Raw genomic sequence first — 27,409 nt, forward strand, 5'->3', positions numbered from 1 at the left:
TCCTCTGTTTTTCCATCACCACTACCTCAGTCCAAGCCAACATTACTTCTTGCAATGTATATTGCAGTAGGCTCCTACCTAGTTCCACTAGTAAAACTATATAATGGTACCGGTTATTGTGTCCATTGGATTGCACAAGCAAACACATTACTTACCTTCAATATTATGGTTGGAGTTGTAGCAAGATGGCTTGGAACAAATTTTCAGCTATTAAGAGAAGCCTTCAGAGACTGCTGTTGGCCAGAGCATGCTGCAAGTATGAAGATTTTGGGGCATTCAAGAGGATAGACAGGTCAACTTTAGGGTTGGACACTTTTTTTTTTTGAGGTGAAATTCACATAACATGAAATTAATTTCAAAGTAAACAATTCAGTGGCATCTGGTACCTGCACAATATTTTGCAATCACCACCTCTATCTAGTTCTAAAACATTTATCTCCCCTAAAGGGAAACACCATACTCAAAGCAGTTGCTCCCTATTCCTCCACCCACCCCAACCACCAATCTACTTTCTCTCTATGGATCTACCTATTCTAGATATTTCATGTAAATGGAATCATCAATATGTGACTTTTTGTGCGCAACTTCCGCTTAGCATAATGTTTTTGAGGTTCATCCAAGTTGTAGCATGTATCAGTGCTTCATTCCTGTTTATGGTTGAATAATATTCCATTGTAAATTAATTTTGTTCATCTGTTGATGGAAATTAGGGCTATTTTCACCTTTTGTTTATGGTGAATAGTGTTGCTGTGAACATGCATGTACATATATTGGAGTATTGGTTTTCAATTCTTTTGGGTATATAGGAGAAACCCCAGGATAGCAATAGCTTTTGGCCACACAGAAACCCCAGGAATAGCAAATACAACCAGAGGATTTGAAAGAGGAAAATAATATTACCAATAAGAAACACTGGGAGCAGATGTGGCTCAAGCTGTTGAGCACCTGCTTCCCACATGGGAAGTCCTGGGTTGAGTCCCCAGGGCCTCCTAAAAACAAAAAGGCAACAAGTGAACAACCGAAAAAACAACATTGAGCCCTTGTGGCTCAATGGTTGAGTGCCTCCTTCCCACATACGAGGTCCAGGGCTCAGTTTCTGGCCCCCGGTACTTAAAAAACAAAAACCTTGAATAAAAGGGGGGAAATGGTAAGGATAAATAAATTTATATGGCTAAGAGACTTCAAAATGAGTCAGGAGGTCATCAGAGGGATTGTGCTTACACACGTCTCAGCAGGATACTAGAGACAATTAATTAGATACAACCCCAGGTAGTGGTGCTCCTCAGGGCTACAGAAACACCCATGTCGTACAGTCATGATAGATGGCTCTGGAGTTCAGTGCCTGCCAGTGCGTCCTACTTTGGAATTTCTGCTCCTGTGTGTGATGGAGCTGGACTCAGATGTGACCTCTCTCCACATGCCTCTTCTGTCACTTTTACTGAACCTGTGGTTGGCACTGGGGTTGGTGTATGCTTAGGAGCTCTGCACTGTCCACGTGCCCTGAGCCTCAGTGGAGTTGCAACACCTACTCTCCAGTTCATTGGACTTACCCAGGTCAGCTAACGGGAGGTGAGGCTGGTCAACCACCACACCAGGGAACTGAGAGAGTCTACAACTGCAAGCAGGAGAATCCCATCCATCAGCCATGTGGGATCTAATCCCCCTTGGATTTAGAGGTGAAGTGGACATCGCCATCCCAGGGTCCTCAGGATGGAGGAATAAAATAAGGATTAGAGTGGACTTAGTGGTATTCTACTCAAGAATTATTGTGACTCTAGCAATGGAAGAAAATCACTGATATGGAGACAATGGCCACAGGAGTTGCTAAGGGCAGGGAGAGGGAGGAAGAGATGTGATATGGGGGCATTTTCAGGACTTGGAATTGTCCTAAATGATATTGCAGGGACAGATGCAGGGCATTATATATCCTGCCATACCCCACTGAATGGACTGGGGGGGGGGGGGGAGTGTAAACTACAATGTAAACTATAATCCATGTGGTGCAGCAGTGCTCCAAAATGTATTCATCAAATGTAATGAATGTGCCACACTGATGAAGGAGGCTGTTGATGTGAGAGGAGTGGGAGGGTGGGTGTGGGGCATGTGGGAACCTCATATTTTTTAATGTAACATTTTGTGTGATCTATGTATTTTTAAAAAAATCCCTTATCCAGAAAAATAAATTAATTAAAAAACCCAAAAACAACAGCACTGAAAGGAAGGAAGCCACCAAGAGTTTGCTCCATGTCACTGAGCAATGCAATAGAGGCAGAGCCCAGAACGGTAGATACCCTCACATGAGGGCAACACTCACCACCTACTCTAAAAACGCATCAATTAAAAGACACAGGGATCCACCACAGAGGCAACAGAGAGCAATGGCCAAAGTCCCATTATGAAGCCGCTGGCTTTAGATGCAAAAGTGATCCTAGTCTCCATTCCTTTTTGTCTCTCATATATCTGTATGCACACATACAAAATTTTTTAGCACTTTTTACACACCACTTACTTTCTTAAGCACTTTACAGATTAATTCATCATTTACCCAAAGCTAAGCATTCTTTTCAGTTTTCATACAGGTATTTAGTAACCCAGAGAGATAGCTGCCCCTCTTTGGGGAGAAATAAACTAAAGGGTTGCCAATAATCATTTACTACTGTTTAGAAGCCCTTCATGAATCAAGGGAAGCGGACTTGGCCCAGTGGTTAGGGTGTCTGCCTGTCACATGGGAGGCCCATGGTTCAAACCCCGGGCCTCCTTGACCCGTGTGGAGCTGGCCCATGCGCAGTGCTGATGTGCTCAAGGAGTGCCCTGCCACGCAGGGGTGTCCCCCCATAGGGGAGCCCCATGCGCAAGGAGTGCGCCCTGTAAGGAGAGCCGCCCAGCGCGAAAGAAAGTGCAGCCTGCCCAGGAATGACACTGCACACACAGAGAGCTGACACAGCAAGATGATGCAACAAAGAGAAACACAGATTCCCGTGCCACTGACAACAACAGAAGCAGATAAAGAAGACGCAGCAAATAGACACAGAAAACAGACAACCGGGGTGTTGGGGGAAGGGGAGAGAAATGAATAAAAAATAAATTAAAAAAAAAAGATGAATCAATATACCGTTTGTGAGTATGGGGACTCCTGAAGAAAGGCTGGTTTTGTCCTTTTTTAAAATTATTGTTTTGTATTATGAAATATTCCCAACATGCAAAGTGGTATAGAGAATAATGATAAATGTATATAAAATCAATTTTATAAAAACTTACTGTCATGCAGGATTTACTTTTTTTTTTTTTTTTTTAGAAAAAATCATTTGAGGTCCTTGTGTATCTGTCCCCAGAGGTAACTACTATCATTCATGATTATCATTTCTATGCAAGTTTTAAACTTTTACTACAAATGTACAAATCCATAAACTGTATGTAGTGGTTTTTTTGCAAGTTCTAAAACTTCAGAAATGGTATGTTCTTTGTGTCATCGGGCACATTTTTATACTCAACATGTTTTTGAGATTTATCCAATTAATAAATGTAGCTTTATTCATTTTTACTATAGAATGGTATTCCATTGTATGAGTGTACACAATTTATCCACTCCAATTTTTTGCTATGATAATAATTGCTGCTGTGGATCTTCTTAAGCATGTTTCCTGTGGGGTATGTAGCAACCCATATTTTGTAAAGATGGCCATTTCCATGTTTATTCCACCTCACATACTCTTCTTAGAATGTTAATGACATTGAACAAGAAGCGGAACTTATGCTTCCTGCCCTTGAATTGAGTGCCTTGGGAGTACCATGATCAATGGAGCATAGCAGAAGTGATGCTATGACTTCTGAGGTTAGGTTATAAAAAGGATTCACTTCCCACCTGTTTTTTTCACAGAATGTTTGCCATTGGGACCCAGCTACCATTTCTTGTGGGTTTGGAAATTCACACTTTTAAAAATTTCTTGAGGGAAGTGGATTTGGTCCAATGAACAGGGCATCTGCCTACCAAATGGGAGGTCCACTGTGTGGAGCTGGCCCACGCGCAGTGCTGATGCAGGGGTGTCCCCTGCGTAGGGGAGCGCCATGCACAAGGAGTGCGCCCCGTAAGGACAGCTGCCCGGCGTGAAAGAAAGTGCAGCCTGCCCAGGAGTGGCTCCGCACACACGGAGAGCTGACACAGCAAGATGACGCAACAAAAAGACACAGATTCCCGTGCCAATGACAAGAATACAAGCAGACACAGAAGAACACACAGCGAATGGACAACAGAGGGCAGACAACTGGCGGGGGGGAGGGAAGAGAAATAAAAAATGTTTAATAAAAATAAAAAATAAAATTTCTTGAGTCAATTTTCAAAATTACCTGGAAAATTACCTATTGCATTTAAAATTCAAATTTATTACCTAATTATAATAATCCCTTAAGATTAAAAAAAACAAGACACCACTCTATCTGTAGTTATATTCTCCTTTGTGTTTCCTAATAGTTGTTTGTTCTGTTTTTTTTTTTTTTTGAGTGTGTGCATACTTTTTTTTTTATGGGTTTTGCTAGAGATTTCATTAGGTCATATTGATGGAATCAACTTCTGATTTTGTTGAATCATTATTTATTAATTTCTGCTTTTATCTTCATTATTTCCTACCTTCTACTTTGTTAGAAGGTCCTTTTATTCTTTTTCTAGCTTATGAAGTTGTACACAACTAATTGTTTTTTAAAAAAATACATTTCACGTAAATTTTCCTCTAATAGCTGCTCCTTTAGGAAATTGTTTGCCAACTTCATGTTATATTTTTTCAGATCTATATTTATTTATAGAAATTACCTCATAAATGAGTGTTCATCTTTGTAGACTGCTAGTGGAGGTTCAGAGAAGTGAAAGAAGTCATCAGGTAGATCTTAACTCTGTCCAGACTTCCCAATTTTATTTGAAGAAATATGATGTGCTTCCTCCCTTCGAAGGCTAATCCTTCCATTTCTTCTGGGAATCTCTTCTCCTCCTGATTCCTTAAGGTCTTGTTTTATCAGTGACCTCTTACCGTTAATATTTCGAAACTTTCCCTTACTACTGGCTCGTTCCCTTTGCCACAGAATATTTTATTTCCTCCCTCAATTCTACAACACCCTTCTAACTATCGTCACATTTCTCTTTTCTATTTGCAGACACAATCTCTGGGAAGGGAAGCCTCTACACAGTCTCACCTCGCCTTTGTTCCTCTCCTCAACCAGGTTTCTGGCTTCAGCCCCTAGAGTCAAGGTCACAAGCCACTGCTTTGTTGCCAGATGCAGGGGAAGCCATCCAGGACCTATTTACTCAGCTTCACGGTGGCCTTTGACATTATGGACCACTCCTTCCATCTTCTTTGAAACTCTCCCTACAATTTCTGTGCCAATGCTTTCTTGGTTTTGCCCCAATTTCTCCAGCTGTACCTTTTTCCCTTTTTTGTTTCTCTTTCCTCCACCCATCTTTTCTTTTTTTTTTTTTTTTAAGATTTATTTATTTATCCCCTGCCCCTGTTGTCTGCTGTGTCCATTCACTGCACGTTCTTCTGTGTCTGCTTGTCTTCTCTTTAGGTGGCACCAGGAACTGATCTTGGGAACTTCCGGAGTGGAGGGAAGTGCTCAGTCTCTTGTGCTCCCTGGTCTGCTGTGTTCTTATTGTCGCTTTTCTGTCTTTTCGTTGTGTCATCTTGCTGCACCTGCTCTCTGCTTGGGCCAGCTTGCTGCGCAGGCCAGCACTCCATGTCAACCAGCTCTCCCCTCAGGCCAGCTCGCCCTCACCAGGAGGCCCTGGGAACCGAACCCTGGACCTCACATATGGTAGATGGAGCCCAATTGCTTGAGTCACATCCGCTTCCCCCTCCACTCACCTTTTAAATGCTGTCATTCCCGGTGGCTCCGTTCTTGAGCCTCTTCTCATTCTACATGGTCTTCCTTGGCAATTTTATCCATTGCCACAGCTTCAACAACTTTCAAAAGGATAGATCTCAAATACATAGTTCTAGGCCTGTGCTCTCCTGAGTGAGAATTATTCTATTGCCTGTTAGACCTCTTCACTTGAATGATCTACAGCACTTCAAATGAATGCAACCAAGCGGAACAACACATCTTCTTTCCCAACCCCATCCCTCTTCTTTTGTCCTCTAACTTGGTGAATGGCCCCACATCTGCCTAGCTCTCCAAGTCAAAAACCTAGTAGTTACCTTTCTTTTTAGTTCCTTACTCCAAATACCCAGTGGTTGAACTCAGTATGGTCTCCAGAGTTTTCAAGCATTCTTACTGTCACTATCTTGAAGTGCTCTTACTCTGACTGCAGTTGCAGTGAGCTTCCCAGCTGGTCTCCCTCTCTTCCTCTCCCCACTCCCATCATTTTCTATATGATTGCCGTATCTTCTGTGTTGTACATCTCAGCAAGTTATTCCCCTGCTTTAAATCTTTCATTGGCTCCACATTGCCTCCTGGATAAATATTCATCATCTTCAGCATGATACACAAGGCCCTTAGTGATTTGTCCCTGGTTCAAGCTTCTAAAGTACCTTTAATCTTTCTCCCCTCACGCTCTACATCTAAGTAATGAACTGCAGTTCCCAGAATACATTCATGCAGTTCCGCCTTCAGGCTTGCTCTCTATCTTATGTGGCCACCTGGTCCTTCAAAATTCAATTGAGATATTCCTGACTATTCTCCCTCAGAACTGGATTGGTTGCCCGTTCTGTTTCCACACTCTACCACTACTTTTTTTAAAGATTCACCCCCCCACCATAGTTTGCGCTTGCTGCCTGCCTGCTCTGTGTCTATTTGTTACGTGCTCTGTCTGCTCGCCTTCTTTTGGGAGGCACCAGAAATCGAACCCGGGCCCTCCCATGTGGGAGGGAGGCGGCCAATTGCTTGAGCCACCTCTGCTGTTTGTTGTGTCTCTTTATTGCCTCAGCTCGCTGCGCCAACCTATCACGTCAGCTCGCTGTCTGGCTCATCTTCCGTAGGAGGCACCAGGAACTGAACCCAGGACTCCCCTGTGGTAGGCAGGCACCTAACTGCTTGAGTCACATCCACTTCCCCACTACTTTTTTTTTTTTTTAAGATCTATTTATCTCCCCTTCCCGCCCCCCCCCACCCCGGTTGTCTGTTCTATTTGCTGCGTCGTCTTTGTCCGCTTCTGTTGTCAGCGGCCACTGGAATCTGTATTTTTGTTGTGTCAGCTCTCCGTGTGTGCGGCGCCATTCCTGGGCAGGCTGCACTTTCTTTCGCGCTGGGTGGCTCTCCTTATGGGGTGCACTCCTTGCGCGTGGGGCTCTCCTAAGTGGGGGACACCCCTGCGTGGCACGGCACTCCTTGTGTGCATCAGCACTGCACATGGGCCAGCTCCACACGTCCACCACTACTCTTAACTCTTTATTTTAGAGTTACTGGGACCGGGGGTTGAACCTGGGACCTTGTTATGAGGGAGGCCGGTGCTCAACTACTAAGCCATATCAGCTTCCCTGAGTTGGCTCCTTCATCTGTTTGCTGTTTATTTTCTTTAGGTTGCACCAGGAACTGAAGCTGGGACCTTCCATGTGGGAGGGAGGTGCTCAACTGCTTGAGACACCCACTCCCTCTTAACTCTTTTAATACATTCATTACATTGTGGTTGTTTTCCGGTACTTCCTTGAGGGCAGTAATTTAGTATTTTCTCTCTCTAGCTTCAGCCCCTCTCGCAGAGTCTTGCATTCAGTGGACAGGCACTCAGTAAATTTATGTTAAATGAAAAATGTTCTCAGCTGCCAAAATAGTGTGTACCATAATTCAAGGACCAGTTTCAGTGTCTGAGAATATGCATATTTTGATGGGCTATTATCAAGTTTCTGGAAACCAGGAAGTAGAAAAGCAGATGAAGAAATCACTTTAAGAAAAGTTGAAATCCAGTCTGGTTACAGGAAAGAAAAGTTTACTGTCAGTAGTTTGTAAAGTTTATGGTCAAAACACCACATGGGTATGAGGAAAACTAAACTGTAAGTGTTACCTTTAGAGGTCCTGACAAAAGGCTTCTTAGTTTTCAAAAATGACTTTGTACTGTTCCTTGATCTGGCCTCCTTTTGTAGAATTGACTTTGGGTCTCTGCTCACTTTCCTTAGACCACTCCAGAACTACTGGTCTTACCTGAAGTTAATGTGAAATCTATCAAGTCCCTACCCTCCCTCCCAATGTATGAAGGATTAAACACAATCAGGCATTAATATTTATTAACACAAGACAAAGAAAACACATTCAATGAGTTAATAGAACACTGTCCAGCCAGATGTTAAATTTAAAAATGTATATCTAGTCTAATTTCAAATAAATAAAAAAAAAACTTTATACATAATTACACAGTACTGTAGTTTGGATTTGACACTGGTAAATATCTTGACAGAAAGTAAACAAAACAGAATTAGGACTAAACAAATTATTCTTATATCTTTACAATCTCTTCCTCTGGACAAAAAACATGGCCCATCTACCTAAACCAGAAATGTTGTATGGATGATAAAGAAAAGGCCTACGGTATATTTGGAGTATGCAGCTTCTTGGTCCAAATACTCTTGCTTTTACATGAAAGCAGACAGCAAAAACAACACTAAGGCATAGATTATGCTGGAGTTTGTGAGGGTGAGGTGGTAACTCCTCATTGCTTTAGTCTAAAAGATTCCTGGATATTCAAGGAAGATAATTTATTTGGCCAAGATTTTGAGCACCATGCCTGGGACAGAGACCTTAACAGAAAAACCTAAGGCCTCAGGCCCTTTGTTAATTCAACAAAAGCATTAAGCAAGCATTCCCCAGGGACTGCAGGAAGGAGACACACTAGACAGGCAATGGTCCCTAAATAGTCTGAGGCAACGCAACTTCATAAGGACAAGACTTGACACTGGGGAGAACCTAGGCCCTTTAAAAGGAGCAAGTAAATAAAAGCTGGTTGTGGACTGGCTAATGCCAATCAGCCTGCTGTTAATTCCCGGGTCCCATTGATGCAGAAGATGGAACATGTGCAGCTCTAAGAATTCCCAGGGCCTAGGAATTCTCCTGAGGTAGCCCCTTCCTGATCTACCTCAGTTACTTCTGCTGAGAACCAGAAAAATGTAGAGAAACTTCCAGATGAATATATTTCTCTTCACTGAGATGAAACCCCACTAATAATTTAGTTTTCCTTTTCACAGGTGTAAGAACCCAGTCTGAATGTGTTCCAGAGGATTAGCAAGGGTGCGTTTCATCAATAATGGCCTTTTGGGCCTGACTTGAGAGACAGTTTTATCATAAGAGTTCTACTTAATGTGGAGCGAGCAAGAGCATTGCGTCATCAAGGGAAAGTTTTCTTACCCAAGTCTGCTCTCTATTATCCATGATACACGAGGCATTAAGTCTGCAGATGACCACAACAGCCAACCTACCTGACACCTGGGCTCGCCTCCCCGTCAGAGGTTACCCCACTAGAGTCAACGAGAAAGCCCCCAAGGACAGGTCTCGGCTTCCTTTCCCAGCATCCTCTGACCAGTAAAGCAGTCATAAGGCAAAAAGCAAAAAATGCTGGAGTTTGAAGAGATAAATGTGAGGCCTGAGGAACTACGAAACTAGGTCATCGGCCCTAAATACCTGGGAGTTGGCCACACTTTGTGATTAATGGCGGAACTTCTTAGAATGAGTCTAAATCTGAGCGCTGTCCAATATGGTAACCACTAGGCACACGTGGCTACTGAAGGCTTGAAATGTGGCTAATCCAAACTGACATTTGCCTTAAATGTGAACTACATACTGGATTTTGAAAACTTATGAAAAAAATTCTAATATTAATTTACACTAATATTTTCATACTGATTTCATATTGAACTGATAGTTTTTTGATAAATTGGGTTTAATAAAATATATTAAAATCAATGTCACCTATTTCTTTATACTTTTTAAAATGTGGTTATGTGAACATTTAAAATTAAATGTGGCGTTCATTATATTTTTAGTGGACAATGAAGCTCTAGATGTTTGTGTTTGCAAGAATTATCAAGCAAACCCATAAAATTAGTTTAGGATAGACTCTGCCTATGTATTTTTTTCTTAGAATTTAGAGATTATAGAAATAGAACTATTTCACTAATTCCCAGGATCCTGTGCTCTGTCTAGTAAATCATTAAAAATGGCTTTAAGAAAAGCATTGTCCAAATAAGCAGGCTGTCTTCTCTGCAAACCAAACCATTGCTCGTCCCGGGACTTCTTGCTTGCCTCAATGTAAATGCTTTTTTTCCTGTACATCCTAGAACCTTTCCTGTCACATTAAATTAATTCCATCCGAAATGCTGAAAAAGAGATCTGGAACTGGAAAATGTCTTGAGGCCTGTCCTCTGCAGAGAATGAGTTGAGAGAAAAAGAGAATTATAAAAAAGGGAGTAATAAAGTGGCTTTGAGTCATGAAACTATTAGCGCAGCTCCTGAGAGGGCTGCCATTGCGAAGGGTCTGATCTTTGCATTATAAACCTTATCTTGAGGGTAATTACAAGTCTTAAAAAATTGTTTAAAAACACATTTAGTTTACATGATGTTACAGTGGGGTAAATAATATGTATTATTAAAATAGCCTAAATAAATATTTACACAATAGACCAGAGTGGGTCAAAGACAACCATTCTGATTTAACAAGTTAACTCTGCTTACTTTGAAGTTTTTTTATTTTTAAAAATATTTCTGTAAGAAAAAAATAATAAAATTCAACTATATTCAAATATATGAAGTATCAGACCAAAGAAAGGAAACCGAGCTGGAGGCCAAACTTAGTCCCATGCTCAGTCCGCTTGGCCGGGGCACCAGAGTCATTTCAAAAGAGTTTCCTGCATACATCAGACTTCCCCTATTTCAGCATCAGCCTGGCTATTCTGGGCAACCAAACTGGTCAGTTTTGAGTTTTGTAGTTCTGTGGCCTTACAGTTTTATGTGACTGTTGATACCACTGCTTTCCTAACCTAACATTCTTTTACTATTTTTTAAATCCCTGCCCTCATGGACTGGAAGTGCAGAGGGCACCCTTGAGTTTCCAGAAATGCAAAGCTATATGTAGAAACTGTAGGCAGAGTTTACAATGGGCCTGGAAAAAGGGGAAATTCTAAATTCTTATGGAGTCATTCTAAAGTCTGAAAGGTAGTTTCAAAACTATGGCCACAGTGAGTTGTGGTTTCTCAGAATAGGGTGAGATCTAATGAATCTTAGATTTTTCGTAAAATTTTGATTTTTAAACTGAGATTTTCAGCTTGTAGAAACAGGTTGAATTCTACAAGCTTGAGCTGATTCTGGGGATGCAAGCTTTAAAAACAAATACAGGCAGCTTTAGCTTATAAAATACACCAACAAAGACAGTACAATGTGCAGTAAAAACCTGCAAATAATTTGCACTTTTAGTTTCTTAATCAATTATACATTAAGAGAATCTTGAAATTCTCCCAAAGTAGAAATGTTTCTACTTTTGTTTTTGTAATTATACTAGCCGATTCTTTAGTTCTTTAGCTAAATTAAGTGTATTCTTATTTACATGTTTAAAACACTGGTCAAAACACTTCATGTCAAGAATTATATATAAAGAAGTAATCATTTTCAGTGGGTTATCAAATTTGCTCATGGGTCGACTGAAAGTAAGCTGAGTTCCATGTTAACAAGACCTGCAGAATGTTTAGCTACAGTAAAATGGCAAAATACAGTACAGAGCGGGGAAAGTGTGTAACTCAGACTACCCCCTTCATGTGAATTCAATAAACTCCCTTACAAAATTCTAAAACAGCATTAGATAAAAATACAAGTATGTACAATGAAAAAAATGCAACATGCATGTAATTGCTTTAGTAATGTGCTGCTCACACCATGTTAAAGCTCATGTCTAATAAATTGTTAGCATTTTTTTCATTTGCCACCACAGAATTTCCCTTTCCTGTGTGTTATGTGATTGCAGAATTCCACAGGATGAGATGAAGGATATAATGTAGCCATCTCAGCTTAATTCACATCATTTAAAAACTTGTTCCTAGTCGTAGGTCTTCGGTCCTTGTGGTTCTTCACATCTGGCCGCTGCCCCCCTCGCAGGGACGGCTACATGTTATAAGCCACGTAGATCGGGTCTAACTGGTCAGCTAGGAAGCTGTCACGGAGGTGCATCCTTTGCTTCTCCCCCCTGGAGTTGATCGGGATAACACCTGGGTCCACCACAACCACAACACCGACAATGAGGTAATGCTCTTCCAGGACCACGTTTGTCACCAAAGGAACCAGATCCAGGGCTTCCTGTTCAGAGCCACACAATTCCACAACCACCACAAGCAAGTTGGTCCACGTGAACACGGCACTGAAATTTCAATGACACTTTCAGTTAGCATGTTGCTACGTTTGCTAGTCATCCCAGTATCTGCCCTGCCCAAGACTATTCCCCATTTCCCTGAGAATGGCTTTCTTCCCTGGATCCCAACCAGAAGGCTAGCAGCCATGCCTGTAATATATGATCCTACCCGCTGTGGTCACAGCTGAGTAGAAAAATGACCCGACTTGGGCCATTCAAATTTTCCTGGTGGTTTGGAAAGGAATTGAAAGTCGTTAGCTGGTCACTTGAATTGAAGACAGGTTTGCAGAGAAGCACAGAGAATGGCTCTTTAGGGAGGAGAGAAAGAATGAAGTGGATGCCCAGAGAAAAGCAGAGATGAGAATCAAATGACTCTAGAAAATGAGAGGATAGTGGGGTTCCTGATGTCTTCCCATCCCTAGTTCCTACATTCCCTGAGATCCAGTCTTTCTATGTCTTCTGAGATACCAGATATCTTCCATTTCTTTTGCTTAACCTTTAAAAGAGTGTTTCCATTATTTGTAACTTATCAGCTTTGCCTATGATAATAGCTTTAAACCCAACAGAAGCAGGTCATGTGAGCTTTCCATCACCAAGAAGGGACTTTTTTTCACACAACTCACTGTGTAAAAATGCCAGAAGGTGGAAAATTGCCTTATATTGAGTAGATTGCTAGTTAGAAGGTATGACTTAACTTCTGATATGCAGTAAAAAACCCCACAAAAACAGATTCCAGTTATTAAGGAAAATAAACGTAATATTAAGTTGCATTGAATATCAAATGCCTGAAATCAGAGGGTATCCATGGCAACTGGCTTCTTTGAATTGTTCTTATTCCTTACGGGTGGCTGTTCAGGTGTACTTAGACAAGGAACCCAGAATGAAAACAAGAGGCCAAAACTACGACTGGAGAATTTTAGGTCAATATGAAGTCAGATGATGTTATTGGGAGAGTAGGGGAATTTTTTTCTCTTTCTCTTCTTTTCTTTTTTTAGGAGGTACTGGGGATTGAACCTGGGACCTTGTACCTGTGAAGCAAGTGCCCAACCACTGAGCTACACTCACTTCTCTGGGGAAATTCTTACACTGTGAGAAACTGGATGATAAAATAATGGTGATTCTTTTTATCTGTTTAACTTTTCACAGTTTACAAAGCACTTTCTCATTCAAGTCTCCAGATACTGATGAAGTGGAAGAGAGAACATTTTGCAGATGAGAAAAGCAGTCTATGTGGGAGAGCTGGGTCTTTGATCCATGTTTCTTTCCACCATACTATACTCACTTTCTGGTGGCAAACAATCCATTAGGTCTCTTCAATTACAAGACTCTATCGTTTAGCAAGGACTCTGCTCCACAGAGGTCCTGTGGGTCTGCCCAAGTATCTCCCTGGCCTCATCTGCCTCCTGCGCTACAGCAGACTGAATACCCAAGACAAGAACCAAAAATTTATTTTCTTGCTCCTATGGAGTTCTGTGCTGTAGGTGGGAACTTGGTACAGACAGCTGACTAATGAGATTAATATTGTCAATGTAAAGCTGAGGCAGGAAACACAGCCTGTGTTGGGGAATTTACCACTCAGCAATGCTCCTGTGGATCCGAGACACCGACGTTTCAATATCGATTGGGTGATACCGTAATCCTCTCAGCTCCAACGTTTCATCCAGAGCTCCCACTACATATAATGCATCATGACGCTCTGGGAGAAAGAAAGAGAGAGAAATTCTGTTCATCAGACATGTATTGAGTATAATATAACCCTGGAGGGAAGTGCACAGGGTTCACACTGCTGGCCCATCACCTGGCTCCACCTCTTACAGCTGTTAACTTCGGACAAATTACTTAAGTCTCTGAGTCCTGCTTCCCCCTCTGTAAGAAAGGGATACTAAATGGCTGCTCTGAGGATAATCCATGTAAGGTAGTCAATATGGCCTCTGGCACATTGTAAGTGCACAAAAAGCATTAGCTATATTATTATTATTATTGTTAGCCAGGAATTGTGCGAAGTGCTAGGGAGACAAAGATGACAAAACAAAATTCCTGCTCTGAAGATCACTGACATTATAGTGGGGAAAAGAGATACACAAAAAGACATTCCACCGCGATGTAGTTAGTCCAGGGACAGGAACAGGCATGAGCTGCTAAGGGAGCAGAGGACATCCCCTGCGGCCGGCTCAAGGGTTCAGGCAAGTCTCCTGGAAAAGCTGAAGCCAGGGCTGAGCTTTCAAGGCTAAGCAGGAATTAGCCAGATGGTGGGGAGGAAATGGTAGAGGGAGCAAGGAGGGAGAGGATTTGAAAGAGGGAGAGAGGGGTGCGTGTGTGTCTTCAAGGAATCAAGTTAAGGAGTAGAATTATACAATATGGGGAGTTTAGTCCTGGTTATTAATAGGCTTATAATCTAATTAGGACACAGCAGAACTCTCATTTTGTGTGTCTGTATGTGTTTAAGATTTAATGTATACACTGTATTTACAAGGGTATATATTCTAAATCTAGATAGTACTACTTTTCGAAGAGAGAGGACTTTGCTAGATCTACTGAATGCAGTATTTTCTGGAAATGATTTCTGAACATTTTAGCAGAACAAAGTGATAATGAGGTAAGGAGGACCAGAAGTGGAGGCGGATGGGCACCGTCATAAAGACTGAACATGAAAACAACAGAAAACATAGCAGTTAATGTCTAATGAGTGCTTATTACACGTCATATGCTGTTCTAGGGCATTCTATGATTTAATCTCACTCATTTCCCAAGACAGGAACCATGATCACTCCCGAAAGTCAAGCGATTGCTCAAGGTTGCAGCCAACAGTAAACCCAGGGTAAGGGTAGAGAAAGGAGCCGGCTTCAAAACCAGGGCGGCTGGCAGGGAGGCTGTCCTCTTCTCCCTCGTGTTGGCCCGCCTCGCCACAAAATGGAGAGAAACTAACGACTCTGATCAGAAAAGAATAGCGGCAAGGAGCCCAGGAGGAATGACGTAGCCAGATTTAGGCCTTTCAAATCCAATTCTTTATTTGTATCAGTACTTGAAGTGCATGATACGGTCAGTATTTTTTTTTTTTTTAAGATTTATTATTTCTCCCTCCACCCCCTTGTTGTTTTTGTACTCGCTGTCTGCTCTCTGTGTCCATTTGCTGTCTGTTCTTCTGTGTCTGCTTGTCTTCTCTCTAGGCAGCACCAGGATGAGATCCTGGGACCTTCTGGAGTGGGAGAGAGGTGCAATCTCTTGTGCCTCCTCAGCTCCCTGGTCTACTGAGTCTCTTACAGTCTCTCCTCTGTGTCTCTTTTTTTTGCTTTGTCATCTTGCTGTGCCAGCTCTCCACATGGCCAGCACTCCATGTGGGTAAGCTCTCCGCTCAGGCCAGCTTGCCTTCACCAGGAGGCCCTGGGAATCAAACCCCAGGCCTCCTATATGGTATATGGGAACCCAATCACTTGAGCCACATCCGCTTCCTGATATGGTCAGTGTTTTAAAATTATTATTAAATGCTGGTGAGGAAGAAAGGCTGAAGGTGGACAGTACCGAGGCCATGACAACCAACTGGGTAAAAGATGTTGGAGGGAGTGCTTAGGCCAGAGTCTTGCCAGAAGTCAGTCCTGCATCCGACATGAGACCCCGAGGGGATGCAGCACTTCAGCAGGCTGGCTCCTAGGGACTGACTCTGCCTCTCAGGGCTCAGGGCTACTCCCTCTGCTACAAAAATGGGTTCCAGGGACAGAAATGCTAGAAGGTGTAATGCCTGTTCCAGGAGCTTGTTCAGCGTCTGGAACCAGTCCCACGGGGGCTGAGGTCTGCGTTCTGCCAGGAGGATTTGCTTAGCACGAGGCACACCTGTGACTGCTTGGTGTCTAACCTGCAGTTTGAGGAGGATGATGTGGTGGCTCTGAGTGCTTACTTCCCAGATACTCTTCTTGGGGAAAAGTGTACTTCAAAGGAATGTAAATGTCATGAATAGGTTCAAGAGTTACAGGAGGAAATAATGAAATACACACACTCCACCGTCCACAGGCTGAAGGAGGCCAGCGAGTGGTGCTGGCTGAAACACAAGGCAGAAGGAAGGGGAAGGGGCAGGCATGGAGGCTACCTCCTGTGGCTGCTGTGAGCTCAGTCCGGCGGACAAATCCGAGGTATCCTGTCCGAGCCCAGAGTGTCTGTGCAGCATCCCCAAAGCTGAGGCGAGTGTTGAAGTGATCGGCTTGTAAAGTCTCACTGTCATAGATGGTATAGTAGCCACTGGCTGTATGGGGACTATTCACCCAAATCTACAAAAGAAGGGTACTGGTCACATTTCACCAGGAACATACGACTGTGTAAATGCAATTCTTTTAGGAGAGATTATTTTGATTTTTCAATCTCCTTTTCATTCATATCACCACCACAGAACCCCACGGTGAGTGCAGTAGCCAGGGCAGCTCACATTTATCAAGTGTGCTTGGCAATGAGGTGCTCAAGTGCTTCATCTCTACCGATCCTCATGACAATGGAATGTGCCTGTTATTCCCATTTCACAGATGACAAAGCAGGGATTTAAGTAACTAGCGTAAGGTGCAGAAAGCAGGAGATTCCCACTGAAGCCTGTGACTCCGAAGGCTGTGCTCGTTACCATGATACTACCCTGTCTCCCTCGTTCATTTTCTCATCCTCTTCCAGTCCCAAAATGCCTCAGGGGTTCTTTCTGGGCTTCTGAAACTATGGTATAAAGGCTTCAAGGGAACACCAGAGGGTCTCAGAATTTACAGGGTAAACGCAGCAGCAGGCAATAATCACAATAACTTAATAGTGGCAGTTAGTATGTATTGAGGAGTGACGAGGGGATAGGCACTGGTCCATGTGTATAAAGCTACAGGAAGTAATGCACTTGATTGCCGTGAGTCTACAGGGCAGGTGCTATTAGTAGTCCTCTTTTAGGGATGAGGAAACTGCAGCACAGAGAGGGTAGGGAACTTGCCCAGTACTGAGAAGCTGGTAAGTGGCAGGGCAGAGGCCATCTGCTCCTGCACCTGTAACATGCCTGTCATTACCATACGGGATGGAGCAGAAGAGTTCCTCAAAGATTTGGGAGGAGTAAAGTGATGTATTTTTAAATAATTTTATACTAATACAAACATGGGTGTATTTTGGAATAGAATGTAAGTTTACATTGAATTTTAAAAATTTACCCTTGTGGCTTCTTTAAGTTCTACCCTTAATACCACAGGCTGGGAAATGAGCAGGATGTGTCATTTTTTCTCTGCAGCTAAAGGAGTATGAATGGATAAATCTGGGATTATTTCTAAACTGGGTGTCTAAATCTTGAGACCCCTATCTCAGTCTCTCACTTCTGCCCACTTCAGTCTTGTGCCTTACAAAGAATGATTAAAACTCTACATTTCTCTACAATAAGAAATGCTCAATTCATAGTATCACTCACTTCTAGAACTATGAACCCTAAAATCATTCATCTCTGACTTTTCAGAGTGAAAACCAGTATTATACATACCTCTCCAAGGTGAGAGTCTCCAACAGGCCCTTTGGTCTCAGGATTAACGATAACCACTTTTACTCCAGGTAAGATCTAAGAATCAAAGGGCAAACACAAAGACTGGGCTCAATTAAATCTAATAACCTCTAAGAAATGCGCAGCAACCTGCCTTCTCCTCTCTCCAGTCCCTTCTGGAGGTGAGGGAGTAGCCCAAAGGGCAGGAATTAGCAGAAATGGCCATTGTAGTGGCCACCCTGAGGGACACTAGCAGACACTTCCTGTTTTGCTCTCACTGATCAGTTTGTTTAGTTCAGAGGAGACCAGAGATGCAATGAGATTCATCCTTAAAAATAAACCAGGGCCAGACCCTGTTCAAGACGGCAAAGTTAGGTGCTTCAGGACTCTGTTGTTCACAGCTTTGAATAACCAGGAAGAAATGACAGAAACATCATTCTCAAAACTCCAGAAAAATTGACTGCGGTAACGGGGCGAGGGCCAAATCAAGAAAAGGCTACTTAAAGCAAGAGAACGGCCTGGGGCCTGGGCTGGCCCATCCCCCTCTCTCACCAGCTCAGCAGGGAGCCAACCCGCTCCCCCAGTGTGGATCCCTGGTCCCAGTTCCCGATAAGGACAGCAACTTTTATGCAGCTCTGTATCCCAGAAAAATATGTTCTTAAACGTAATCGATTTCAGTGAGCGTGACCCCATTGTTATAAGACCTTTTTATGCGGTATAGGCCCGACTCAATCAGGATGGATCTTAATCCTATAACTACAGTCCTTTATAAGCAGAGAGAGAGAAAGCCACAGGAAGCAAGAAGCGGAAGGTCAACAGAACCTGGAAGAGGAGGGTGAGGCTGCCATGTGCACTGCCATGTGACAGAGGAGTCCAGGGCCAAGCAGCACCAGCAGCCAGCTCTGGAACACCAGCCTTTGGAAAGGTGTGCCCCAATGATGCCCTGACTTGGAATTTTCCTAGCCTCAGAACTGTGAGCTAATAAATTCATATTGTTTAAGCATGATATTTGCTTAAGCAGCCAAGCAACTAAAACATGCACATAGTGGGAAAATGTATGTCTGGCCCAATCTGTCTGGTGGTAGTCCGAGATACCAGGTGACCCAGAACTTGTCCTGCATGTAGAGAGCAGACAGCTCATGGAACTCTCCTACAGAGTGCTGTGGGACAGTAGTCAGGTCATGCTGAAGACCATATAATGGAAATTAAAAATTCCCCAGAGGGGCTAAATAGCAGTTTGGGGCTGGCAGAAGAATCAAAGAACCTGAAGCTAACACAACTGACATTATCCTGTCTGAAGAGCAGAAGGAAGTGAGAATGAGGAAAAAAGAACACAGCCTGAGGAACCTGTGGGACACTGGGAAGTGTACCAGTATACGCATGGTGGGAGGCCCAAAAAGAGGAGAGAGAGAGAAAGGGGTAGAGAGAATATTCAAAGAAGTAATGAATAACAACTTTGCAAATTTAACAAAAGACATGAATATACACATCCAAGAAACTCAACGAACTCAGATAAATCCAAATAAACTCAAGCCGTGGCATATTACAATTAAAGTGTTGAATACCAAAGAGAAAGAGAAAATTCTGAAAGCTGCAAGAAGCATGTAACATGCCAGGTATAAGGGAGCCTCAATAAGATTAAGTGCCAGTTTCTTATTGGAAGCCGTGGAGGCAAGAAGGCAAAGCCATGACATATTTAAAATGCAGAAAGCAAAAAATGGTTAAATAAGCATTTTATATTTGGCAAAAACTGTCTTTCAACAATGAGGGAGAAATGAAGATATTCTCAGATGAACAAAGGCTGAGGAAGGTCATCATAACTAGACCAGTCCTAGAAGAGATGCTAAACAGAGTTGGACAGGTTGAAATAAAGAGCAAAAGACAACAGATTGGGGAGCGGGCTGTAGCTCAAGTGGTTGAGTGCTTACTTCCCATGTACAAGGTCCAAGGTTTGATCCCTGGCACCTCCTAAAAAACAAAACAAAAGCAGAAACCAACTCTCACTGGGGAGCAAATGTAGCTCAGTGGTTGAGCGCCTGTTTCCCAGGTACAAGGTCCTGTGTTCCCTCCCTGGTACCTCCTTAAAAAAAAAAAAGAACAGATCAAAGCTGCATGGGAAGAAGTAAAATAATTAAAAAATAAAACAAAGAAAGAAAGAAAGCTGCATGGGAAACAAAGAACTCTGGTGAGGGTAATGACAAATAATTATTGTACTTTTGGTTTGTAACACCACTATTTACCCCCTACAGGATCTAAAAGGCAAATGTATAAAATGTAATGATAAATCAGTAGCTTTGGACTCATAATGTAGAAACATGCAGTTTGTGACTACTGCATAGAGGTGGGGAAACAGAGGTTTGGGAGCATAGTTTATATATACTATTGAAGCGAAGTTGGTATCAAAGCAAACAAGATTGTTACAGATTTCAGATGTTAGACTTAAGTCCTATGGTAACTACAAGGAAAACATCATAGACTATGTACATTCACAGAGACAGAAATTAAGATCGCAGGTTGCCAGGGCAGGGGAATGGGGAGTTAAAAGGGTCTAGGGTTTCTGTTTGGGGAGACAGGAAAATTTTAGTAATGGAAGTTGATGAGGGTACTGCAATATTGTGAATGTTATCAATACCTGTGAATGGATGCTTGGGAGTGGTTAAAATAGGAAAGTTTATATTGTATATAGGTTCTGAAAATTTAAAAAAAGAAGAGCAACTAAAGAGACAATGACAATTATATATAACAACATGATCCTGGGAGAGATCTAGCAAAGAAGAAGAAAAGGCTCAAAGAAACTTTATTGGGACAAATGAAACAATTAGAAAATAGACCGTAAGCTTTATATCAATGTTAAATTTCTTCAACTTGCTAACTGTAGTTAAGGTGGCTACATAAGTGAATATTCTTGTTCTTAGGAAATGTACATGGGCAGTATTAAGTGTTCAAAGAACATGAAGTATACAGAAAATGGGTTTTATCAATAGACAGAGATAGATAGATTATGGACAGACAGACATGGCAAATGTGGCAAAATGTTAAAATGGGTGGATCTGCGTATCTGGGTGGGTAGAGGTATGCTGGAGTTCCTTCTATGGGGTTTCCAATTTTTTTTAACTGTCCTGAAAGTTTGATGATATTACAAAATAAATTAAAAGTAAAATGGAGCAGGTGTAGCTCAAGAGTTAAGCACCTGCTTCACATGTGTGAGGTCCCAGGCTCAATCCCCAGTAGCTCCTTAAAACAAAAAACAAAAAAAAACCAGAAAAACAGTTATCATCTCTTCTAAGGGATAGGAAATGCAGAACATCATCATCACAGCAAGACTTTTGTAGAATTACTTAACCATATAACTTCCCTTTTTCATGATCTACCTTGTTTACTGGAATGAGAACAACAAAACCCCTGAAAGCAGAAAAGGCAGCCGAGCTGGCGGGAAGGAGCTGGAGAGACTCCGCTCCTGTTTACAGCCAGGGCTAGAAGTTAGAGGAACTTTAAGTGTAGGAGAGGATGGTGGCGGTTTTGCAGGAGAATGGAAAGACATCCATGTTCCTGGGTTCCTGAAGACATCCACGGCCCAGAATCTTCCTCAGGAGAAAAAAGGAAGAAACAGGCACTGGCTGAGAGAATGGTCACAGGCCTAACAAAAGAAAGGTCTCCCTGGGTAGCCATGCCCTGCCACCTGAAACCTCCCTTTTTATCCTGGGTTTCTAAACGATGAGGCTACTATGCTGATTATCTGGGTTCAAACATCTAACATCTCAAAGAAGGAAGAGAGGAGAGCATCTCTCCACTAGTCTGGAGCGGGCCTAACCGTCAACTGAAGCGAAAGAAGACTGGACAAGACAACATCAGCTCAGTCCAGCTCCACTTGAAAGAGTTCAGATGGAAGAGGGAAACCGCCCTGAGCTCTCCGTGTGCACTGAGCTCTCCGTGTGCACTGAGCTCTCCGTGTGCACTGAGCTCTCCGTGACGCTGACAGGCCACTTCACTGACAAAAGGAGCTGTCTGGCCTGAGAGCATGTGCTGGTGTGCTGGCCTGTTTAGTAAACTGTTCAGAACTCAAGTTCCCTTTTAACATTTTTTTTTTTAAGTAGAATTTTATCCTTTAATTTTTTTTGCATTAGAGAGAAGTTATTTTTCTCTTTCATTGAATGATGTACCACCTGTTCTTTCTCTGGAAGGATTGTCCTTTAACCACTTCGCCTCTGCCTCATTTCTGCAGCGGTGCAAGCAGCAGCCAACACAGACAGTGCAGCTCCCAACTCCCCTTTTAACTTTTTTTTTTGTGGACCTTTTAACATTTTAAAGCCCCATTCTTATCTAAGAAATCTTATCCCCATAGACACTCCCTCTCTAGTTAATTGCTTCCTTTTGATTTCTCCTTCAATTTTCAATACATGGTTGTCTTCCCTGATCTTAAACACCTTCCTAATCCAGCTTAAATCTGCCACCTCTATTTAACCACTATAAAAACAGAATTGTCTCTTTTTTAGTGCTGATTATATCCACCTTGAATATAATCAACATCACATTTTTTTCTGGTTTGTCAATAAGAACACATAGGTTAGATTGAAAAAAAAAAAATGGTACTGAGGTCAAGAAAGTTTAAATCTAATATATTTCTTCTCCATGTACCCCAAAGGAATTTGAAAGTATTAGCTAAGCTATAATTGTTGAATCATGTCCAAATTTCCATTTTTCTTGCCCCTAAGTACTAAAAGCAGAGAGAGAGCACCTATATATTACACGGCTTCAAGTTTCCTTAAATCATATCACTGCTCTACAGGACCCACCTTCCCAATGGTTCAAAGAACAAATTACCTTTCCTGATTCGGAGAGGAGCAAGCTCTGGGGAGCACCCCGTTCCACAAGACGAACCCTGCGGAAGAACAAATATTTAACATGTGCAAGTCTTTTAAAAAACGAATCTGCCAGGTATACTACATCTATGTCCTACTTTTCCAAGACCTTCAATCTGTCACATCAGACGAGGCTTCCCGACCTCAGCACAGCGACACTGCACCAGGCTGTTCTTTGCTGCTGGGGCCATCCTGGGCCTTCACGGGGTCTGGCAGCGGCCCCGTTCTCTAACCACTACCTGCCGCAGAACCACCCACCTCGGAACAAGCAAAAATGCCCCAGACACTGTCATATGTTCCCTGGAGGTGGGGGAGGTACGAAATCGACCCATCGGAGAACCCCTGGACTGGAGAAGCGCTACTGTGCAGGCTGAGTAAACAAGTAAAGACTGCGGGCTTGGTCTCCCAACCCTCAAGCCAAGAGCTCACCTAGCGACACAGTTCATCTCCTTCTAAACTGACCAAGGGGATTCAGATAAAGTGTTTCAAAGACCCCATTGTCTCTGCCATCTTTTATTTTTAAACTCACAGGGAAAGTGTCTACTCAGTTTAGTTTAATTTATATTAAATGTCACAAAATATTTTTATGTAGGCAGGAACTAAGTATTACATTTTAATGTTAGAGAACAGAACAACACTGTGAGAATTACAGCTTTTTTTTTTTTTTGATAAATGTAAATCTTATCAGGTATTACTAACAAGGAAATAATTCCTTCTCTCTTCCAGTCCCCCTCCTGGAAGAAACAAAATAGAAAAGGAATGAGGGAAAAGACTGGCCTTTTCATGGTTCAGAAGTTTTTAAGTTTAGGAAATCTAACAGGGAATGGGCAAAATAAATCTACTGTACCTGTCATGTCTTAATGACTTCAGATCTACGTACACAGTAGTTGGATCAGGACCTGAGGTACCCTAAAGAAAAACAAATCAATGCATTGTTTAATTAAAATTTAAGTTAACTATTTCTGTCATATTTCCAAGTAAAAAAATTAGATAATGTAGCCTTGTAATATGAAGAATTCAAACTCTGCTTCGGAAGCTCACTCTCTTCAGCCAGGCGAGGAAGTGCTGCAGCCAAAGACCAGAGGAGGCCCCTGCACTGGCTTTCTCCTAGCGTTTCTCTCCCTCTTCTGCAAGAGCAGACCCTCTGCCCTCCCTCTTTCACAGGGGCTCTCGCCGCACTCAACGTTACCAAGTGCAGGAGGTTTTAACTCCAGGATTTTCAGACCAACACTGGCCTAAGATGACAGCAAGAGGTCAAGGAGGGGTCTTGCACGGAAACCCAGTGATTCTGCTGAGCAACCCCGGGTGGTAGGATGCTACTATCTCCATTTTACAGGAGACCAAAATGTGGCACAGAGAAGTACAAACATGAGCCTGAAGTCCCACAGCAAGTGAGTGGAACTGGGACTCAACCCGGCAAGTCGAGACTCAGGTGTGCGCTCTGAACACTATCACAGTCCTCTGCTGTTTGTTAGCAAATGAGACTTCATAATGCTCACCTGTAAGCATATTGCTACATTGACTCGTGACCCGAAAGTGGTGCTGACCGCCCGAGGGGACAGACCAATGTCTTTAAAGAGTTTGGAGAAGGACAGCTGGAGCGCAATGCGGGGCCGCTCCTCTGCCACCACCACACAGGTCCGGATGCAGGACAGATTGATTCCTCTTGTCTGTGAAGGCACCATGGACATGAGCTCAAGTTAGGAGGATCACAAAATAAATGAACATGTGGGGCCACTGCCCTGCCTCTTTGGCTGGGAAAAGCCAAGGAACTGTTTTCCCACCTCAGATACATAAAGACAAAAGCTTCAGGAAAAGAAGACGATGCCTAGGCATTACACTAAAATCACTGCCCATGGTGGATTTGTTCATTCTCTAGCTCTTTCCTCTAAAAATCTTAGATTCTTCAGCAATATATTTTTATCCCTCTCCTTTACTGTAGCTTAGATTTCTTGCTATTTACAAATAGAGGGATGAGACTGAGAGAAAAATAAATCTAGAACCCTGGGGATCCAATCTCGTTTACTTTTTTCATTCTTAAGGTCATATTGTTCTACTGAAGACAACTCCACACGTATTGGTCAGATAAAGGATCACTGATTACACATATGAAAGAGCTCCCCTTATCTTTGGGGTAGTTCTGAATCTCTCAAATTCAGAGCTCTCAAATTCCTATTGGGAAAAAAAAATCTTATTGGCGATCACAGTTCCATTTTATCTTTCTATAAAGAGTCTTTTCCATTGAACCTTCCAACCAATTTGACCTTCTCCCCAAAGTTAAGAATCAGCTGAAACTCTGACAGAGTATATTAGTTGGGAAGGTGGAAGAGAAAAAACTTCCTGAGGTTCACAAAAAAACCCACTTAATTGGTTAGAATAAGGAGGTGAATATGTCTTATGGTATGTATTGCCATGCCTCGCTCCCATTTCTTTAAAACCAGCCACTTGTTACAGTCACTTCTTACCTTCAGCACCTCCACCTGGTTTCCAAGTCCTTTAGTGCAGAGCTCCATTACTGAATAGGAGCAGAAAGTATCCCTAATTTTATACTGGTTGACAGTGGAGAGCCAGAGGAAAAGGTTGTTTTCTAACTCCATAGGAGGAATTAAGATGGACTGGTGACCTGAATAGACACTGCAGAGAAGAAAGGCGAGAGCTGACGTTATTAACTCATCCTAGAAACCTTGACGTTTTCAAACATCAGCAAACATTTACTGAGCATGAAGGACAGGGTTAGATTGTATCAAATATAAAGGCCTAAAATCAGCCTTGTTCCTAAGCAACTCACAAGACGCAGTGACTATAAAATAAAGCAGCTTGTAGCAAGTGCGGTAACTCAGGTGTGAATAAAGGACAGAGACCCACAGAATAAAGGCAGCTGTGGGGAGGCTGCTGAAGGCCCTCCAGGCCGAGGAACGGCACTCAGAGGCGCCCAGGGAGAAAAGCGCCGGGGAGTTTAAGGCTGTCAGCAATCACCTTCCAGGGTGACATCCTCAAGCCCAGGATGCATGGGGGCCTGGTGAGAAGGGAGGCGAGAAGGGCGGGAGCCAAACTGCGAAAATGTTTAACTATTGTGTGAAGGAGTTTCCCCGTTACCCACAGCAGTCTTCGCAGCCTGAAGCTGGGGCTAAACTGTGACAGGAAGGAGGGATGTGAGACACTGAAGGCTGAGGCACCCAGGGGAGGATGCAGCGGGCGGGTGAGCGGTGGCGAGGGCTCGAGCCCGGCAGCGCAGCCAGGAGAAAAAGGAAGGAAGGGCATACAGGCATAATCTACAGTTCTCAATCTTAAACTTTGAAAACCTGGGGGGAGCTGATGGGGCTCAGTGGTTGAGCACTGGCTTCCTACATACAAGGTCGGGATTCAATCCCCAGCCCCGGGTACCTCAAAAAAAAAAAAAGGAAAAAAACCTGCATAGATCAGAATCACTAGGAGCCCAGGAATCCTATATTAAAAAATACAGGAATTGTGGGTTCTACCTCCGGAGATCCTAATTTAAGCCTGGGGAAGGCCCAGTAATTTGTTTTGCTTTGCTTTTCTAAAGACTCCTTGGTGAGCCTTACATACAGGTAGGTTAGAAAGAGCTGAGGCATTTAACTGGATGTGAGACATAAAGACAGAAAAGCTGAAGCTCATGCCCAGGTTTCTAGCTTGGGACTGTAGTTATCATTGTCCCCTAACAAAGAGGCGGGCACGGAAGGAGGACGCAGAGTTGAACTTGCAGGTGTCTGTGAAGCATTCACCGAGAAACCCACCAAGGAGGTGAAAGTGCGGGTTTGGAGTTCCCTGGGTGGACAGGGGAAGGAGCTGGTAAGGACCAACACGCAATTTTCCATCCACATGCTATTATTCCATCCTTCCTGCCAAGCCTACGGGGTATGTTCTGGCTGTCAAGGCATGACATATTTCATCCAAGTATCACCCTTCTACTTGGCTTTGCTTCTAAAATGGGGGTTATAGGATGGAGCAGAGAGCAGATAAGATCACTGCCCTTTTGCAAGAGTAATAAAACCAACAGAAAAGAAAAAAGGGAATACTAACAAAACTAAACAAGTATCAGAGATACATTAGGGGCATACTTCTGGAAATATCAGCATTTTATTGAAATTTTGCCAAATTAAGGGAGCAAGGAACACATAGGATGGTTGGAACACCAGAGTATATTGCCACACATTCTGTTTTTGTGGCTTTTCAATTCCTACCTGCAGAGACACCAGAGTGCAAATCCAAGTCCACAGTAAGGATCAAGGCAGATGGCAATCTGTCGAGAAGAGTACAACTCACACTGGAGCTTAATGGCTCTACAAAGAGCATTAACTGCGGAGTGGGACATCTGGAAAGCAAGGAACACAGAAGAGAATGGACTTGTCATCCCAGGAGGCAGAAAAAAGATGCCAGCAGTACTTTTGAGAAGTTTTGATTCCCCCACACTCCTCCAAATCATGTATACTTTTCATGGCTTCAAGCCCAATCTAAGTCTGAATGAAGGTAATATATTTCTGTTAATTTAGTTAATTTCTGTCATTAGTGAATTTTATGAAACGTGAACCTATGATTTCATTCTGGCTTTAATGAGAATTCTATTATCTGTTAGCCTCTGCAAACTTCATACATATTCCTTACGGTAACTTATTCTGGAGAGCCAAAGTTGTTATTTAAAGATAGCAGGGACCCTTGACCCTTCGCCGATGGGTCCCTGGTACTGCTCCTTGGCCTCCGTGCTGAAGTCCTGGAGCAGTCCTCATCTCTATTTTTTGCAGACCTGGCATTTTACCA

At 42.8% G+C, this 27,409-nt stretch overlaps 1 protein-coding gene across 3 annotated transcripts in view; it reads right to left on the reverse strand.

Annotated features, from left to right (window-relative positions):
- Positions 1 to 8,184: 8,184 nt before the first annotated feature.
- Positions 8,185 to 27,409, reverse strand: part of DIP2B (disco interacting protein 2 homolog B) — a 237,318-nt gene continuing 218,093 nt past the window's right edge. For all 3 annotated transcript variants that reach the window (XM_004453665.5, XM_004453664.4, XM_023587444.2), the window contains 9 exons: positions 26,836 to 26,966; positions 25,099 to 25,267; positions 24,133 to 24,303; positions 23,481 to 23,542; positions 22,596 to 22,653; positions 17,778 to 17,852; positions 16,383 to 16,560; positions 13,874 to 13,997; positions 8,185 to 12,310 (listed from right to left, as the gene is read on the reverse strand). In XM_004453665.5, coding sequence (XP_004453722.1) covers positions 12,058 to 12,310; positions 13,874 to 13,997; positions 16,383 to 16,560; positions 17,778 to 17,852; positions 22,596 to 22,653; positions 23,481 to 23,542; positions 24,133 to 24,303; positions 25,099 to 25,267; positions 26,836 to 26,966 — 1,221 coding nt within the window. In that variant the 3' untranslated portion in view covers positions 8,185 to 12,057. The remainder of the gene's footprint in view (positions 12,311 to 13,873; positions 13,998 to 16,382; positions 16,561 to 17,777; positions 17,853 to 22,595; positions 22,654 to 23,480; positions 23,543 to 24,132; positions 24,304 to 25,098; positions 25,268 to 26,835; positions 26,967 to 27,409) is intronic.

This window comes from Dasypus novemcinctus, chromosome 12, assembly GCF_030445035.2.
Source record: "Dasypus novemcinctus isolate mDasNov1 chromosome 12, mDasNov1.1.hap2, whole genome shotgun sequence".
NCBI classification, from domain to species: Eukaryota; Metazoa; Chordata; class Mammalia; order Cingulata; family Dasypodidae; genus Dasypus; species Dasypus novemcinctus.